Here is a 20,539-nt window from a genome sequence, read left to right as displayed (position 1 = left end):
CTTCAGAGCCAACACTCATCCTACTGCACTTAGGACTATTATCAGTATTGCACTCATTTCAGTAATAACAAAGAATAATATCATTGTCCATAATTTTCATGGGCTATGACTAGTGACCAGAAGCAACTAGAAAGTAGATAGGGATTATGGGATGAGCTTTCTTTAGAATGAAAGTAAATGACACACATGAGAACTGAGCTAGGAATATGGCTGGTTGCACATATACAACATTCAATAACATAGATGTTAAATTAAGCTCATATATTCATCCTACTTCTGTGCCTGTTAAGTCTAGAAAAAAAGGAAGCTGAAAAGATAACATTGATATCTAGTAAATAACAAAGTTTATGGGAGTATAAGGGTGGAATCACTCACCAATCCTCAAGTTTTGAACTATGAAGAAACAATTGGAGTTTGAAGGACACATTATACAAAGACTATTCTATATAACAACTCATAGGCTTAGAGAATTAATTAATGGGCTAAGAATCTGTTCAAAAGGCTTAACATGCCAGAAAAACAGATATTGGGGATATGATGGCATAATACCTATAAGTCCCCAGGTTGTTAACATTGAGGACAATCTACAATAGTGCTATTCAAAGTAGTACAGAGTTTCTTACGAGTCCACAATAAGAGGGTTACAGAATTGAGAGTAAGCAGTAGAAAAAGTTTCGGTAACTTAACAGTAATATTTTGTGTGTTGAATCAAATAAAATATTGGGGATTATATTTTATAAGTCTGCTTTTTTTAAAATTGTATATTGTAATTCTAGGTTGGATGGGGATAAGAAGTCTTTCCTCCCAAACGTGGTCTTAGAAACAGATCTGATAGAAAGGTTTTGAAAGAAAGGAAAAAATTAACATTGAATCTAAATATTCACATGTTGATTTTTTTTAAAAGTACCACATAATACAAGTTAACACTGGACTTGAACTTAAAATGCTTGATTTAGTTTTAAAAATTAAATTTTAAACCCTGCTTTACTGAATTACATAAGATTCTACATGGGAACAAGCATGTTATAATAAATAAGATATGCTCTATCTTATATGGCAAACATTAGACCTGGAACAGATTTTAACTAAATTTTTCTGCTAACTGTGCTAAAGAAAATCTAATATACCATTGATAAACTTATATTTATAACTACAAACACCAATACATAAACTAAGGTAAAAGTTTAAAATTATAGTTAAAGTAGTTACTAATGTATTATGGCTTTAATGATCTGATTCAAGGTAACAAGTTCATATTTGTAGTGAAATTACACATTTTTAAGAGTTCAACCTAACAATTAACATCCAAGTAAAATAGGTAGTACTTCTATTCTGTGGAACAATACAGGACAGTGTTTTATATTCATAAGGAAAAAAGAAGCGTTTAAATAGTTGCTCTTCCTTCCTTATTTTTTTTTCTTCCCACAATTATGAGAGGCTTTCTGCCATGGACCCAGAATACCCTTGCGTGGCCCTGCATATGTGCCAAGAATGCAAGCTTATGTCGAACAATAACTTTTTATGACAACACTCAACTGGGGTCATTTTCCAGGGTTGTGAATGTTGTGAGCAACCCTGAAAGATGAGGTTACACCTTCCCTAAACAGGTTTGCTTTTGCTTGCTATAAAACTAAACAGATCCTCAAAGTTCTCTCTTTATGGAACCCACTACAGGTGCAGGCATTCATCTAGGTCCCCACAAGACTATGGGAGAGGGTTGGAAATGTGGCACAACAGGAACCTCTGTCTGTTGTTTTTGCCCAGATAATGTTGTCCTCTGCCTCTGACCCAGGACTTTGTATCTTCTGCAGGCATTCATAAAACATTAACAGGCTTTCTTGGAGCTTATAAGTAGGTAAAATATCAGACCCCTTACAGTTCTTGACACATACCACTTATCATCACCCAATTTACTATTTGCAGTATTTATTTGTTTAGCATATTTTACTGTTATGTCTCCAAGATTAGAAAGTAAGCTGCATGAGATCAGTGATTTTGTCTATTTTATTTGTTCTTCTTATTATGACACCTAGGAAAGGGCCTAGAATGGATGCTCAATCAATATTTGATAAAATATTTATTCAAATTCATTGCTCCAGTATTCAATAAAACCACTCAATAAATTATATTAACCTCCCATCCTCAAATCTGTTTTGATTCAACTTCCCTATGCTTCTTTTCATTTGACATCAGTTACTATCTCACTGATTAATACATATGTTTTTCTCTTAGGAAAGGTTAGTTTTTAATGTCACTCCTGAGGAAATAAACATACCAAAGAAATTGAATTAAAATATAAATAGCAAGGCATCATAATGCTAACTTTATTATGGAATATTTCTATGTTCCAGATTCTGTGCTAAGTACTTTACATACATTGTTGTTCAATATTCACAATAACTTTTTATGACAATAGTTCTAATTTGATAGGTAAAGAAATGGAAAAAATGAAACTAATATATTTCTGATAAATTAACTAGTAGGTAGGGGCCAGAATTTGATTCTACTCAATCTGACTCAAGAGCCTCTATTTTCAACTATTATACTAAAGTAGACTACTAATAAAGTGCATAAAGGGGTATGAAAATTGGAAAAAATGATATAGCAAAAAATATAGCAATGTTAGTAAAACCTTACATTTTTCAGCCCAACAAAACAAACTGATTTGGTATGTTTTTTCTTAGGTCTTTTAAGAAACAGAAAATCACAGAAAACAGACTTAAACCAAGAATGTATTCATGAAATAAATTTCTGAAGTATATTCTGATAGTGTTCATCTTGGTTTTATGTATCTATTTTCAAATACCATATATACTATAAAAATTATGTTTAAAATGACAGATATTCAGGAAATCCATCCTAGCAGGGACAACTGACATGAGGTCAGTCTACATACTTCCATAAGGTATGTTTATAGTCCTTCTTGTAGTATTAAGCAGGACTCTCAACCTATCCAATTCAGTTCTCCATAGTATTTTTACTTTGGTAAGGCAAAAAAAAGTACATAGCTGAAAATAACTACCATGTAGTTAATATTTAAATGGCTGACCCTGAGACCCTGAAGGATCTCCTTTACTTCCTCCAAGACTGGTAATCATTCACTAGCCATTTCTCTAATATTCTAAGTACTTTCCTGATGCTTCTGAGTAGAATGCTCTTCCTCAGTGTGTCTGGCATATTCTTGTAACAGGTGACTCATCTTTGTATTTCCAGTTCAAGATTCTCAATCAATAGTAATTGGGAGTAAAATTTACAGTGAGGCCAGAAATGTGAACTAATTCATCCCAGAAATAATTTTAATGAAGGAAATAATAAAAAAGTTTTACTTTTAGTCATTAATCATAATTATCCAGAACACTGCATTATATTACTCCAGTTTACCATAGCAAATTAACTAAAATGCATTTGATTTTGAAAAGGTGCTTTTCTATTTTACCATATCTTAATCTATAACTAGGTACAGATTCTTAATTTTACACAGTTACCTTGAATGTTTACTGGTACTTTCTGATCCATGGGTCTTGACTGGTATGTAAAGAACTAATTTTCACATTTTCTATTAAAACTCTCTTAAACCAGTTCAGCCTATAGTTACCTTCTTCTTATTTAGGATTTCTTCAGTGATTCTGGAAACCTAAAGTAAGTCTTTTCACATTTGATCTGGACTGTTATCATTGTCACAGAAGTATTATCTCTAACGAAATGTCCCACATAGTTCCTAAAAGAGGGCCTCTATCTGTCATGTATTTTCTATCTTTCCATGACATGTAATACATTGCTAGACTCATAGTTCTGGACAGCAGTTATTAAGAGCATGAAGTCAAAGACTTGAGTTGTAGTCTTGGTTCTATCATTTATTGGTAGTATATTTGTACAGTGGAGGTAACATCCATTTTCCAGGATTAATGTTAGGAATAAAAGACACAATGTATGGAAAACACTTAGTACAGTGCCTAAAGCAAGCAAGTGCTTAGTAGGTGGTAGTTGCAATTATTCCAAAATTTGGGATTAATATGAAAAGTTGCCTGAAGCCTTACTGCTCCAAAATGGTCTATACTTTTGAGTTTTTCCTCTCATTATATCAGGAGTTTAGTTTTGTTTTTTCTTTTTTCTTAGAGCTACTGATTTTCCTATGCAGCAAGAAAATGGGGCTAAAAAGAATCAGTAGACATAGGAAGGTAAACTGAGAGTGAGCAAACAGCAGGAAGGTCTTCAAGGACCAAGTGGAGGGGGAGCTACATGGGGAAGCAATAATACAGAACAGCATTTCTGCTTTGTGCACTATTTCCTGGTGTCTGAGAAAGAGGCACCAGAGGCATAGATAGCATCTGGTACAAGGCTCCAGCATTTACAGGGCACTTGTAGATCATTTCACCAACTGTGTCCACAGCTGAGAGTCTCACAATTACCTGTTATTATTGATGGTTGTCAAGGGGGTTCCGTTTTGGGGCACATGATGATTTGACCAATGAGTACTTAGGCTCCACATCACTTGTCACTTATTATAAGGGTCAAATGCTGTTTATTTAAATACTACAAATTCTTTTTCTATGTTATTTGGACCCCTTATTTTTCTTTTTGCCCTATCTATAGTAAAGTTGGGCTAGTGAGGAAGCTGGAGAATAGGGGAAGAAAATAAAACTATTGTCAAATAACATATCTGTAACATGCAGAACACCTACAGGACTTAGAAGATGTAGCATGCATGGAACACTCTAATAAATTTAAAAGAATTTAAATTACTGAATGAAGCTTCATCCCCTTTATCATGAACAAATGCCATATCAGATTGTGAAAATTAATTTGTTTACATTTTTAAATATACAACTTGAAAACACATACTTACTTTCCAAATCTCAATATGCCCGAAACGTAGGTCTGCCAATGAGCACAATAAAACATGAACATCCCAATAAAAGAGCAGAAAAACAACCAGTCAGGATGAGTTCCTAAGCGAGCAGCAATCGAAGCTCCAATTGCCATAAATACTGAAAGAACAAGGTTTAAAGACCATTACGAATTTAAAAATCATCAATGAAATAATTGCCCTGTGCTATTTTGAAATGCAGAGTTTCAGAGGACATAATTCTGGCATTAAAATAAGGTCTATTTAACAAAATGAATTTTTGAACATCCTTTTTAAACAAATTATGCAAATTGCTCCCAAATGTACACCTCTGCAAAAAAAAAAAAAAAAAAAAAAAAAAAAAAAAAAAAAGAGCAAACAACTTGGTTCATTTTGGTTTTTAAGCTATCAGTGTTAAAACAAAACTACAGAGAGAGGGTGGGGAAGAAAATGCTAATTTACCTGTAGAAAGAGAGTCACACCCATGGTCAAAAAGTTCCCCTAAAGGAGAACAAGAATTTGTTCTTCTGGCTTGTTTCCCATCAATAGCATCCAGTGACTGGTAGATAAAGAGTCCCAGGGCACATGAAAGGTATGTCCAGTATGGTGCCTAAAAAATACATGGAAGTAATAAAGACAAATAATAAAGACTGTTCAGAGATAACATACTAGCTTCTGTTTGAAAATAGCTCAGACTAAGCAAATGACATACTTTGTTGTGTGCACATTTTATATCATATCCATATGCTATAAAGACAGTTCAAACTCTCCCTCTATAGATGAAAATAAATTGAGACATCAAATTAATTATGTCATTTGAGTTGAGAACCACGGAAGCACCATATTGTTTGTAAGAAACACAAATTTAAATAGCAAGCAAGTAAAAGAAACTGGATCTTATTCCTAGTCCATGGCTCTTTTAATACAATACTATTCATATATGGCACAGATATGAACTTACTCAGGAAGCATTTGCTGTGAAATAAGACCTCAAAGGTAAACTGTAGACATTGGAATCCATTTGTGATGGAGCATCAAGGACTGAATTTACCCTCTCACTTTATATAACTAGAAAGATAATAAAATACATGAAACAACAATTCTCAAACGTTGCAGGCCATCGAGATCCCTGAGAAAAGAGAAACAATGCGTCCCTATGATTGCTCCAGTTTACTGCCCAGAGGCAGTTTCCAGGTCCCAGCTCAGGAATGGGGACCTAAATAGAGCCCCATAAGCTGGCTGTGGAGGAAAAGCATATCAGAGTTCATGAGGTCAAGGCAGCTAGGATTTGTGAAGCACAGTAACAGAGGGGGAAGCTACACAAAGAGAAAGACAAAAGTTGAGGGGGGCTACATGAAAATTATAACAAAAGAAAAGACTCAAGTGGAACCTCCACAAACAGAAACTGCACTAGAACTTCAGCTTGCCCTCTACAAACAAAACTCCCTCCAGCCAAAATTACAAAACTCCTTCTCTCTTTCCTCTTCTTTCTCTTCATTTCAAATGAAATTTGCGAGGTCTAAACTGAAGGAAGCCGTGAGGGCAGGGACTATCTTTCTCCCCCACTGCTACCTCCCCAGCTCCCTACCACAGTGACTGGCATAGAATAAACCTTCAACAAATCCCCCCCAAGTTAACAGACTGAAATGGCAGTGAAAGTCTTCATGTGTACTTGGAGCACGCAGGCCAGGGCTTCCCAAATGAAGAAGTAAAACATGAGGGATGACCACAGTTCTTGACCCAGTGTCAGGAGCTTAGGCTCAGCCTGACTCTCAAGTTACCCAACTGCATACTCCAGCTCCTTTCCAGCCACAAAGTCCTCATGTCCTTGATTTTGTCTCATGGCTCTTCCCTTCCTAAACATTCTCCTCACCCAATTTGGCAAAGTCCTCATGTATGCCCTCTTTCAAGGACTGCCTCCATCTACACTTGTCCTAGGAAGAAATAAAAAACCACAAACATACCCATTTCCAGTCACTCTATTCCTATCTATGCCACTTTATTTACTTATTTATTTTTGTACTGGAGATTGAACCCAAGAGTGCTCTACCATTGAGCTATATCCCTTTTATTTTTGATTTTGGGACAGGGTTTTGCTAAGCTGCCCACCAGGCTGGCCTTGAACTCATGATCCCCTTGCCTCAGCCTCCCCCAGTCTCTGGAATTACAGTCCTGTCCCACTTTAATTTTTCTTTTCTTTTTTTTTTTTTTAATATTTCTTAGTTGTCGTTGACACAATACCTTTATTCAATTTATTTATTTATATGTGGTGCTGAGAATTGAACCCAGGGCCTCACGCATGATAGGCAAGTGCTCTATCGCTGAGCCACAACTCCAGCCCCACTTTAGTTTTTCAATTAAACCATTCTTTCTATTGTACCAAGCTTGCTTATGACACCATTGGCATCTCAAGCATACAAGTGTAAAAAACTACAAAACAATGGTGTTCTTGACTTATAGCACTCCACTTTTTCTATGGTGTAGTTTCCTTAGATTTATTTATTAATTTATTTTTTATTTATGTATTTATTTGTATCAGGGACTGAAACCAGGGGTGCTTAACCACTGAGCCACATCCACAGCCCTCTTTAATTTTTACTTAGAGACAGAGTCTCATTAGGTTGCTGAGGCTGGCTTTGAACTTGTGATCTTCCTGCCCCAGCCTCTGGAGCTCTGGGGGCATGCCTGGCTGTTTCACAGGTGGCAGCATAAGATACAAATGCAAAGCTTTGAAATTATCTTCTTTGGTTAAGAAGCAAAGACCAAGGAAGTCATTACATTGTTTCGCAACTGTAGCCCGCCATCTCTGTTACAGGGGTTTCTTTGACACTGTCCTTTGCTCCGTCTCCCTTTGGCCCCCCTCCCTTTGGCCCTTTTGCAGAGGAGCAGTCATTCCTAGGTCTTAGTAACTTGTGACAGGAGGGTAAAGTCCATTGCAATGTTCACCTAGAGAAGAAAAAGGGAAACACATCCATGATTGATGAGGACCCTGACCAGGGTAGAGCCTTCTGCTCACTATATCACCTTCTCCCCTCCCAAGAAAGCCCTTTGTGCCTGGCATGGTGGCACACACCTGTAATCCCAGTACTGGAGATGCTGAGGTGGGAGGACTGGGCAATTTAGTAAGACCTTGTCTCAGAATAAAATACAAAAGTGGTAGGGGCTGGGGATTTAGCTCAGTTTGTAGAGTGCTTGCCTTGTATGCACAAGGCCCTGGGTTCAATCCCCAGCACCACACACACACACACACACAAAAGTGGTAGGGATATAACTCAGTGGTAGACTCACTGGGTTCAATCCCCAGTACCACAAAAACAAAACAATAATAGCAACAAAAACTCCAACCCCCACCAAAAAAAAAAAAAAAATTGAGAGAGCTTAAAAAAAAACCTATTAGCACATACTAATAGATTTCCTTGTGACACTTCCATACATGCATATAACATGCCTTGATTATATCCATCTTCTTTATTCCCCTCTCTTATTCCCTTTTCCCTGGTCCCCTTCCCTAAATTGTCGTCCTTCTATTTTCATGTCATTCCCCCCCTCCCCGAGAGTGCACATGAGAGAAAACATATATTACTTATCTTTCTCCTTTAATGATATTATTCCCTTTTTAAAAATTTTTTTTAGTTGTCAATGGACCTTTGTTTTATTTATTTATAAATGGTGCTGAGAATAGAACCCGGTGCCTGACACATGTGAGGCAAGTGCTGTACCACTGAGCCACAACCCCAGCCCGTATTTCTTGTTTTTCTGAGTCTGGCTATTTCACTTAACAAGATGATCTTCAGTCCCATCCATTTTCCTGCAGATGACATGATTTTATTCTTCTTTATGACTGAATACTACTCTACTGTGTGTATACACCACTTTTGCTTTATCCATTCATCTGCTGATGAACATCTAGGCTGATTTCATAACTTGGCTGTTGTGAATAGTGCCACTGTAAACATGGGTATGCAGGTACAAGATAGAGCTTTGAGGAGATAACCCTCCATCCTCTTCAGGCCTGCTTTGAATAAGCCTGATTCCTTCTCAAATCCTATCTCCCAAATGTTGGTCACTTAGAGAATTGGGCAGTCTGGACATTTGATTCTGATAATAACTTCTTAAATAATAGTTATAATAGTTGATTACGATCTTTGAATCTATAATTAAAATGAGTGGAAACAAATGAAAACTCCTACAGAATCAAGCCTTCCAATCTCAAACTCTTAATTTCTATTTTCATAATCATTTAAAAGTATTAAAAGACTTAGAGGCTGCTTTTGCTAAAAAGCACTGATTTCACTTGGGCCTGCAAATGTAAAAAAAAAAAAACTTGGCATTTCTGCCTCCATTTTCCATCTGTCTCTTTTGCCAAGTGATCCCAGATTCTAGAAACAACTAATGTAATTAATAAACATTTTGTGATGAGTTGAAATTATTACCATAGGGAATAGCAACTTTCTTATCTCCTGAATAAATCCCTGCCCAACCAATCCTGAGATAATCTACCAGACCACAGTTTCACCAAGGCTGCTTGACTATGTATATTTCTGGTCCCCCTTGCCTATATATTTGGGAGTTCATGTCAGTATCCTGAAGACATAGTGGGTAATACCCGTCCCCTTGTCTTCCCGTTATGGCCATACTGATTAAAGTTTCTTTCCTACTTTCTACCATAACTTTTTGGTTTGGTTTGGGTGACTCATGCCTATAGCTGATATGTTGGCAGCCCCAGGGCCAGATCTTTGGCCTTGAACTGTGGTAATAAAATATAAGGGGCTGGGGTTGTAGCTCAGTAGTAAAGCACTTGCCTTGCATGTGTGAGGCACTGGGTTTGATCCTCAGCATCACATAAAAATAAATAAAGATACTGTGTGTTCATCTACAACTAAATAAATATTTTTAAAAATACTCTCCATCTTATGATCAAAGACAATTACCTTATGATATCAACTTAGCTACTAATAACTGGAAATTAAATCATAACAATATTCTATTTCGTTCTTCTTAAAACAATAATTCCTTTTCTTCTTTTGACTGTAAACGATGATTTGATAATAATTACTTTAATTCATTATAATAAATAATACAGGAAAGACGTGGTGTTTTTAACATATAGCATATAAAATGTATTCTACCACTCCTCAACTGTAAATTCAAAAATTTCTGTAAGAAAATAGGTTTTATTTCGTATTTTCCTCTTTTTATTCTGTTTGTAGAAGGGACTCCTATAGAAGTGAAATAATGGAAACATTTCTATGTGATCAGTATAAACTCAAAGATACTTCAACATTCAAATATATTAGGTGAAAACTAATTCTAATTACAGAGAAAGCCAGCAGAGGTAGATTAGTAATTTAAGTATTACCAGGGTCCCATTAAGAAAGAAACCTCACAAATACTCAGGTGCTAGTCTGTCAGAGTCCAGGAGAAAATTGGACTCAAGTTCCTTGATCAGAAATATGAGACTTAGAAAGGTATCTCTAGGATCCAAGAAAAGTCCTAAGCTGGTCTCAATATTTAAAGTTACCTGACTGGTGCATTACCTGATAGGTTCTGAAAGAACATTAAATAGAAGACCCATTCTCTGGGTTACCAGCACTCTGGCCTCTTTCTGGGGCACTTTTCGTCCTGTTCCAGAGAGTAGGAAAGCAGAAACCCATTAAAGTGAGAAAAACAGGGATATATTAAATAGACAGGACTTCCTGTAACAGTGGACCTCTCAGTAGAACTTCAGTTGAGAAAGAAATGAATCCCTAAATGCTCAAATGATTAGGCTTCATAATGGCACATGGTCTTTTAGTCAATACACAGTAAGGATTATTTTAAAGAGAGAGAAGTGTAACCCATGAACGTAGTCTCTCAAGTGGTCAGTCAGACAGGTGGGAGGATGACAGTGAATCACACAGCCTTCTACGACAGAAGGCACAAGGCAAACATTGAGAAGATGGCCACAGTGAGTGGTAAGTACACATATCCAGATGTCCAGGTGAGTGAGAGTCACTGGGCAGTGAGACTGGCAAAAAGGGGCACCCCGCTGCATCAGAGTAGCTGCTGGAGAAAATTTAGAAGCCAAAGAGGAATTACAGGAGAAAATGAGTTCCTAAGAATGAGGGCCACGAAGCCTTACAGATTGCATATGGCACCAATCATATGCATTTCCACTTTAGATTTATGCAATCTCATTTGTGTTTGGCTCATTTCATATTAAAATAGAATCCTTTCACTGGGCTGAGCAGATATTCTGTTTTTAAAATCTGATATACATACTTCAAGAGCTCAGTACCTAGATGCTGAAAATCAACCTTTCATCCAACTTTTCTCCATCAGGTAACACAGCAATAGTTTTCAAGAGAAAAATATAGGTCCAGGGTTTTCTTACAGAGTGGTTAGGAGTGTTGATTCTGGATTCTATTTGTATCTAGATCCTTATGGCTGAATTGAATGAGTTATTTTTCAAGTCTCCCCATGTGAAAAGTGGGAATAGGCACTATTCCTATCTCGTTGTGAAAATTAAATTAAAATGTAAAGTGCTCGTAAGAGCTCGGTTAATGTTAATCATTGCTATTGATATTACTGATACTCTATCAGATAATTTTAGGTGATTTGAGGGTCAACTATTTTTCTTAATATATATATTTAATGTATTTATATGTTTAATTTGCATATTCTGGAAATTTTTAAAGTATTTTGAAAATAGCTAGCATATTATATCTGTGACTTTATGATTAGAGTGTGAGTTTTTAACATTGGTTGGTTTAAAGTTGATGTAGGGAAAATTAGTAAATAAAATCTAGTATGGGTAATATATAAAAGCAAAAATCTTCCCCACCCCCCCAAAAAAATTTTTTTTAAAGAGAGAGAGAGAGAGGAGAGAGAGAGAGAGGGGAGAGAGAGAGAATTTTTTTAATATTTATTTTTTAGTTCTCGGCGGACACAACATCTTTGTTTGTATGCGGTGCTGAGGATCGAACCCGGGCCGCACGCATGCCAGGCGAGCGCACTACCACTTGAGCCACATCCCCAGCTCCCCCCACCCAAAATTTTAAAAACACTACATCTATACATTGTCTATGATCTGAATTTTTATACTAAAAAAAAAAACACCTCTTTTGATTTAAACTCCTTGGGTGAGTGGACACATATGCAAAAGGGATTAACAAAACCCATTATTAGGCCAGCTGGTAAAATTTCAAAGTTATCCAAGCATCGATTGACTTTCCTTTTCCATGAAAAGAGAAACTAAATTTCTAAGAGGTGGAGAGGAAAGAAGGTTAGGAGACAGGCTGTGCATATGTGAGAAAAGGTAATGCTGTGATGCTGTTAAAGGTGGACTTTGTCCCCAATCAGGTGATTCTATGATTTTTAGGAGAACTCATGGTGCCTCTAAGGAACTACTACCTTCACTCTGGAAAAACACAATTAGAAATGACTGATTGCTTCTAACTTTTCTTTTGAGGTGGGGGGAGGTACTGGGGATTGGGCTCGGGGCACCTGACCATTAAGCCACATCCCCAGCCTTATTTTGTATTTTATTTAGAGACAGGGTCTCACTGAGTTGCTTAGTGCCTCCCCATGATTTTTTTTGTGTGTGTGTGTGTGTGTGTGTGTGTGTGTGTGTGTGTGGTGCTGGGGATTGAACCCAGGGCTACGTGCATACAAGGTAATCTACCAACTGAGTTATATCCCCAGCCCCGACTGATTGCTTCTATTTGTGTAACATTCATATTAGGAGCCTGTGATATGGGTGAGGTGCTTCCCTATTTACAGAGGGTTCTCATCACTGGCTTGGCAGAGCTCCAGAGCAGGTTAATGGTCAGGAGAGGGAAAACCATTCTCTGTCAAGCCAAACAGGATGGCTCCAGGGGCTTACTGGTTTCATCCTGGCCTTCTGGCCTCAATTCAGTTCAATTTAAGTGCCAACATTTGAGAACACACTCATTTTTAGGAAATAAGGCAGGTTATAGGTTAGGGCCAGGGAAATCAAGCATCACTCATGAATGCAATTAAACCAGCACTTTGAGGACAGTTTTCTCATGACTGTAGAAATCCAACTTCACAAGGTGGTCTTCTTTCTTTTTATCATTTCTGTGACTAGTTCCAAATTTTCCTCTTCCTTTAGTACTTGCTAGAGTCCTCCTTGAAAATGCCTGCCTCTCACTATGTTAAGGGTAATAGGAAGGGCAAGGGATAAAAAGAACTCTTGGGCCTCACCTATATCAACATCAATTGTATCAGGTGCCCTAAGTCACAAAATCCAGGTGGTCCAATCCTTGTGGCCCTAGTCAAATGCCCCAGGAGTAAGTAGGGTTTTAATGTTCTTTCTCTATACCACAATGCCATGTTTTTTCAACACTTGACCCAGAATTTTAAAGGAGAAACAGTTTATGCTTTGGGAATTAAGTACAGTGAAGCCATAGGAGTTAAAAGAACAAACCACAAAGGAAAACTAAGGGGTTCCTTCTAGACAGGGCTGGACTGGGGAAAGGTGAGGAGGCACCTCAGCTGCAGAATCAAAGGGGCATCTGTTCCGAGGTCCTCAAGTGCCTCCTTATATAGAGAGGGCTGGACTTACCTCATCCTAGACTCTGTCCTGTTTCTAGAACTTTCATCTTCTGAAAGTCAGGAGTTTATATTTTGTTTTAATAAAAGAGGTTACTCCCTCACAAGTCTTCTGCCTTAATAAATGATGCTTGATAAATTAATGAACTGTTGTTAAAAAGTGGGGGGAGGTGGAGAAGAAGGTGATTAAAAAGGAAATGTGCTAGAATTCAAAGAAACCAAACCTGTTAGTAAAACATCTGAGTAAGAATATGCAGGTTATTGCCTTTTTTTTCTATCATTCCCCCGACCCCAACAAATAACTCTTTACTATACAGTACAAAGGCAGCTATAATCTCAGTTATTTAAACAGGTGTGAACTATTTCTTAACATCCTGCTACTTCCCCAGGTATTTTTTCCTTTTGGTTCAACTCTGTCATCACAAACATAAGAATTGGTCAATGCCCTCTGACCTGGCCCAAGCTAGGCACTTTAATTTATCAAGCATCATTTATTGATAAGCATTTTTAATTCAAGATCAGCCTCAACATACTCTTAAAAGAGTATACTGGCATGGATTTATGGGACAGATGAACAAGGCAGGGCAAAAAATTTAATCCAATAAGTAAAAGATAATGAAATCAAAGGTTTAAACTAGTCAAAAATGAATGTATGGTGTGTTTTGCAGTAGAGAATGCTACTACATTACAGCTAGAAAAACTAGATTTGAATCACTGAGTTATCACATGTATAAATGTAGAAATTGCATCAAATAAACTCTCAGGTTCTTTCAAACTCTAAGAACCTGTAATTCTACTTTTGGATAAGAAAGCCAAGGAATGGGGTCAGGGGCTACATACTTAGAGTGGAGTTCAAACAGATCTGCCTCATGAGGGGAGGAGATGATGCAGTTCTTGTTTTCTCCATTCATCCTAATACTTGCTTACTTCTTAAAATTACTCAGGCCAAACAATTGATAAGCATTTTTAATCCAAGATCAGCTAAAACTAAACAAAAGTTGAAAGACATCATCTCTCAAGATTACATTGTTATTTCATTCATGCAGCCAATAATTTAATAAATACCCAATAAGAATTTGCTTTATGCAAGGCACTGTGCTATGGAGATTATACACATGAGCAATTTCTGTCTAAACTTAAAGATGATGGGTTTTCCTGCTCAGTAAGGACACATAGCATCAAAATAAAATGCAGAAGTTCCACAGAAGAGTATTCCTGGGCCAGGTCTATCATCAGCATCAATTGTATCCGGTACCCTAATGTAACATCTGTTCTGTTTTTTAACTTCCACAAAATCCACAAAAGCCTGTGAGGTAGAACAGCTTTCTGGATTGGAATTCTGTCCTCACTTAAAGCTAAGTCACCTAGAAGAGGTAAATTTCCCTTCAGTTTCTTCACCTATAAACTAGAAGTATTAATAGTACCTTACTCAGGTTGTTGGGAGGATTAAATGAGATAATAGAACAAAAGCAGTTTAAAATAATGCCTGGCATGTATTAAATATCCAGTAAATGTTAGTTATTATTGTTGTTATTATTGCAGAAGTTCAGAGGAATAAGTGGTTGATTTGACTTGGGAGAGGAAGAAAAACTTCATAAGAAGGCAATGTTAGAATTGGGCACTAAAAGATAGGTAGCAATTGGGTACCAGTGCAGTAGTGCACATCTGTAATCCCAGCTACTGAGGAGGCTGAGGCAGGAGGAGAGCAAGTTTGGAGGCCAGCCTGAGCAACCTTGTTTCAAAATAATAAAGGGATGTAGCTTAGCAGTAGAGCACCCATGGGTTCAATCCCTAGTACCATTATCAGAAAAGACAGCTTGAAAAGCAATTCAGAGCACCACTGTAGATGCTTAATATAAATCACAAGGTTTTTTTCTATCAGTTTCCCTTCATCCCCAGTCATGTCCTAGAAATTAACACAGTAGTTACAAAATATATAAAATCATATTATTGTAGACAGTATTGCAGGCTTTTTGAGTAGATAAGCCATATTAAAAACCCTTATGTGATTGCTCTGTCCCTTTCTGGAAACAATCTGTTAGGTACTGTGAAATTCTTAAGTCTGGGGGCTGGGGATGTGGCTCAAGTGGTAGCACGCTCGCCTGGCATGCGTGCGGCCTGGGTTTGATCCTCAGCCCCACATACAAACAAAAGATGTTGTGTCCGCCAATAACTAAAAAATAAATATTAAAAAAATTCTCTCTCTCTCTCTCTCTCTAAAAAAAAAAAATTCTTAAGTCTGAGAATCCATAAACAAGTCCCAAGACAGGTTAAAATCACTTAACCTCTCTGGGCTTCACTTTTCTCTTACAAAATGATGTACTACTTACTGTTACTTCATGAATGGAGAAGAAATACTGAGAGGGCAGAAAGGCTATGCCAGGAAGGGAAAGCTTACCGACTTCTTTGGGTTGACATAGGACACAAATTCAACAATGATGTGAATGCCCTTTACATACCTGAATTATATAAGGCATAAGGAGTTTTCCCACATGCACAGAGAAAAGGAGCAACTCCAAATGAGATAATGTGTAGCAAAAACAATATGAACTTTGCAGGCAGACCAACTTAGACCTGAATCTTACCTGGTCCTGTCTCATTTACCCGTTCTGTGACCTTAAGGCAAAATAGCCAGAAACTGGTACGCTCTTTCACACTACTGCTGGGATTTTTATCAAACAAGCAATGTGGATCCTGAAAGGGTGTTTCCTCTCCCTGCTTCAGCCACTTAGAAGCCAGTTAAGGATCTAATGACACCCATTTCAGAAAGTCCTCCAGTTTCATTTTATTATGTTAATCCTTATGCCCCCTCTGATTTTTCAATTCAAGTGCTTCAGATCTTCACCTCATGCCCTTTTGAAAACTCCTCTGAGCCTAAAATTAATATCATAAATTTACCTCTCCCATCAGGCATCCCCTCCACCTCTAAACAGAAGCTTTTGGACTTGTTTGTATGTGTATTGTTATTAAAGTGCTTAGCAAAGTATTCTTTAATTAATAATAACATCTAAGAGTTCACAATTTAATTGGCCAATATCAGATGTTTTTGATATTGGCTAATGTCCAGATGTTTTTTGCCAAATCTACGCCCAATCAAAACTAATTTTTCATGTGCATTTTCAGGACATTGTTTAAAAACAATATATTTTTAATGTGTTAATGAGGTCTTGTCTTTATCTGCATATAATACATCATTTGTCTCTCACTGCTTCCTTGTAAAATTGGTTTGATGGCATTATTTTTTATTTTCAACATGGGAAAGCAGATTCTGTAGGTTTGTTGTGCCATGGCGAGATGAGAATTCAAGTCTTCCACTTCCAACCCATCGATCTTTTCATTCTAATACCCTGCTTCTGGGAAATTCTAGAATTGAGCAGCAAAGAACAAATACTAAAGCAGCTTACTTTTTCCCTAACAATTCGGAAATGAACAATAATGGGAATGACTAAGAATCACATAATAAACATATCCATCAACTGGCAAGACATGTTAAAATGAAGGCTCTATCAGACTTTTCTCCCCAGTGCTCTACCACTGAACTTTAGTGCTAGCCTTTTAAATTTGTTTTATTTTGAGGCAGGGTCTCAACTAAGTTGCCCAGGCTGGCTTTGAATTTGAGATTCTCTGGCTCAGCTTCCTCAGTAGCTGGCATTACAGGCATACACCACACCAATGGGCTCCATCAAACAAAATTTAAAATCACTTGCAGGTATTTCCATAGTATTTCTCTTATCCAACCTCAATTCTCACTAATTTTTCACAGATCTATAGTCAAATCTATAGTGGTGATGGAGGGACTTCACTATTTGTAAGACAAAGAAAGGAAAGCAATGTCAAAGAATGTGCCATGCAATATTATCCCAGCACTTTAGCTAAAAGTGATCCTTCACTCTGCCACCCTAGATCTCCTCTACACTCAGCTTATGGTGTGCTCCTGGTTAACAGTTGTCCAAAGCCCGGGTTATTTACTCTTCTTACTTTAGACATAGGTCCAATATAATTATTGCTAATAAGACCTGTTGGCTTTTATAATCTCTCAGTTGTGATAAGGATTATCACTTTCATACTACCCTAGCTTGTTTTTCTTGAAAAAGTCAATGAGGCAAAGAGGAAGTTGTCTCTTAAAGGTTACTTATCTTTGATCACTACTACCACCACCTTTGAGAAACAAACTATTATAAAAGTGTCCAAAGGGCAATTTGGGCTTGGCTGACTCCACCTCAGATCCTTGCTCCAGGAAGAACGGTGATGAGGGTGCCCAGTCCTTAGTGTGCAAAGCACCCGGACTGCTGGTCCAAACCACAAGTTGGCATCCATGTGGGGATGGGACCAGACCTTGACCTTGACAGCCCCTCCGCTGCTTGCTGCTAGGGGGAGGCTCAGGGCGGTCACAGGACTAGGGTGGTGGCGTGACAGCCTTTAGGCGACCCGGGAGAGGCTCCGGGTGTGTCCGCGAGGGGACAGTGAAACCGTCCGCGGTGGACTCAGAAGCAAAGGCCGTACCCACCCCTTCGCGGCCACGGGGATGCTCAGTGGCACACCGGTCTCCCCTCCCGCTCCCCGCGCCTCTGGCTACCCGGGGCTGGGCTCGGGGACAGCAGTTGGGTGACGAGGCGCAGTTGGGTGACGAGGCGCGGGCGGGCGGGCGGGCGGGCGGTGAGCCCTACCTCCTCGGTGACCGTGGGGCAGTAGGAGATGAGCACGAGCGTGGTGACCATGTTGATGACGAGGCCGATGAGGGTGATGGTGTTGGGTGCCATCCAGAGCGGGATCCACTGGAGCAGCCAGGTCCAGTAGAGCTGCAGCGGCGGCTCGAGCAGCGAGACGCCGGCCGCGTTGTAGCGGTGCTCCTCCAGCCGCCGCAGCTGCGCAGCGCTCAGCGGCTCGCCCAGCGCCTTCAGCCAGCGCGGCGCCGGCCTGGCCCCGGCCCCCGCCGCCATGGCCGCCTGCGGACCCGCAGCCGCCACCAAGCGCCTGCCGAGCCGGGCCGGGCGGGGAGAGGTGGAGGGAGGGGCTCGCGGCCGGGGCCTGCGCCGGCCGGTGGGGCTCGCCGGTGGGGCCGATCGGCCGCGGTGGAGGTCAGGCCGGGCCGCCCCAGGTCCCGGCCCCCGCCTCCGCCCCCAAAGCGGCGGGGCGGCCGGAGCAGTGGCTGGGGGCGGGGCCTTGGGAGGGGCGGGGGCGCGAGGCGTGGCTGGCCGCGGACACTTCCCGAAGGGCGCGCTAGGAGGCTCCTGCCTAGCTCAAGGGCCTCCTGCACCTGCCTCTGAGATCTGATTTCTTCCGCTACGTGAGTGAAGTCTCGTCGGCTGGACGGTTACAGAGCTGCTTCCTCCACCTGGCGGTGGGGGGCACAGCTGGGTTCTAGAGGGCCTACGCTGTGGCTTCGGGCTGATCACTGCAGTACAATGCTGCCTAGAGCCCAGGAATTTTCAAGTGAGAACATGAATTTGCAGATCTTGGGTCCACCACCATGATAGCCCCATCTGGGCAGCTTGGAAACACAAGCCTGCGAGCTTTAGTTGCCGGGTCAGAGGACGAGGTTTTGAAAATTAAAAATAAATAAATAAAATTTAAAAAGAGAAAAGAAAAAAAGGGGGGGGGGTCAGGGCTTGGAAAATACTAACAAGGAGACTGGATGTTTGAAACTCAAATGCCAATTTTTCAGGTCATTTGACACCAACAACAATGGGTATTTTTAGACACGCTCTTCCTTGGAATAGAAGGCAGAAATCCAAGTGTGTCCTCTCATTGCACCGTGGAGCAAGCAAGCTTGCCACACAGTGGGAGTTCACCAGTCTTTTACCTCACAATGCACCCACTTGGGCAGGGGACATCCTGTCATAAACATAATTTATTGCACAGCTAGGCCTGTCACTTGCCTAACTCTTCACTTGGTGATTCTGATCTATATGCACTTTTCTAAGGCATACGATAGGCTAGAAACTACTTCCAGATACTTATATTGGGCAACATCTTTTGAGCAGGTGGATTTTGCCCCACAGGATTCATGACTACGTTTTGGAGCAGAGAGTCAGCAAGCTGCTCCCTGCAGGCCAAACCTAGCCCACCACCAGTTTTCCTGAAGTTTAAGAGCTACGTATGGTTTTTGCATTTTTAAATGATTGGGGAATACTCAAAAGAACAGTATTTCATGATGTGCAGTTTATGAAATTCAAACTCAGTGCCATGAATAAGGCCATGTTTATTCTAGTAGAGTTCAGGGGTTGTGACAGAGACCACAATGTCTAGAATATTTACTACCTGACCCTTTACCAAAACAAAGTTTGACATCTCCTGCCTCAGAGCAATATCAGAGCAAACCTCTCATTAAATATATTTCTGGTGATTTTTAATGTGAAAAATGGTGCTTGCAAATGCAGAAGAGATTCACTTTTAACTATGCTGATTCTATGTGCAGTGGACTTGGAGATAATTAGTTTTTAAAAAGAGATAGAGAGAATTTTTTAATATTTATTTTTTAGTTTTCGGCGGACACAACATCTTTATTTGTATGTGGTGCTGAGGACTGAACCCAGCGCCACGCGCTTGCCAGGCGAACACAATACCCCTTGAGCCACATCCCCAGCCCCAAGAGATAATTACTTTTTAATTTACCAATGCCATGACTGTGACAAGGAAAAAAGTCCCTTTCCAAATTAACAAATCTAAATATGTTAAAGGTAATTTCTATTGTACATCAAAAGACATACTAAAGAAAATGAAAAGACAAGCTATAAACTGAATACATTTCCTTCAAGTAACATCCACAATAAATAGTATTCAGATTACATAAAGAACTTCTAAAATAAGTAATAAATAAAAACAATCAAAAGGGCTTATGTTCATATATCTATAGCAAAAGCTCCAAACATGTTGACATATACAAAATATAAGCTTATTTTTCTCTTACATAAAAGAAGTCTAGAATTGGCATTCTGAGGTTGGCATGGTGGTTCTGTGGTCATCAGGAACTCCAGACTCTTCTGGTTTTTTTTTTCTGCTCTAACATCTTTTTATGTATCTACAAGGTTATCATCTAATGGTTCAAAGTGGCTGCTGGAGTTTCAGCCATCATATCTAGATTTCAAGCAGCAAGAAAGAGGAAGAGGATGAAAATGAAATAGAGGAGGTGGAGGAAGA

General features: G+C 39.2%; 1 protein-coding gene across 2 annotated transcripts in view; it reads right to left on the bottom strand.

Annotated features, from left to right (window-relative positions):
* CHPT1 (choline phosphotransferase 1) overlaps positions 1-18,556 on the bottom strand; it is a 32,465-nt gene extending 13,909 nt beyond the window's left edge. For both annotated transcript variants that reach the window (XR_014024094.1, XM_081310153.1), the window contains exons 1-3: positions 18,067-18,556; positions 5,309-5,456; positions 4,847-4,988 (exon numbers count right to left, since the gene is read on the bottom strand). Coding sequence is in view for 1 of the 2 variants with exons in the window: in XM_081310153.1 (XP_081166279.1) it covers positions 4,847-4,988; positions 5,309-5,456; positions 18,067-18,339 (563 nt within the window). In the remaining variant the exon portion in view is untranslated. The remainder of the gene's footprint in view (positions 1-4,846; positions 4,989-5,308; positions 5,457-18,066) is intronic.
* Between the last annotated feature and the right edge of the window lie 1,983 nt (positions 18,557-20,539).

Source organism: Spermophilus citellus (assembly GCF_964194105.1).
Source record: "Spermophilus citellus genome assembly, chromosome: 10".
Taxonomy (NCBI): Eukaryota; Metazoa; Chordata; class Mammalia; order Rodentia; family Sciuridae; genus Spermophilus; species Spermophilus citellus.
The sequence above is the reverse complement of the archived record's forward strand: the minus strand, read 5'-3'. Positions and strand labels throughout refer to the sequence as shown.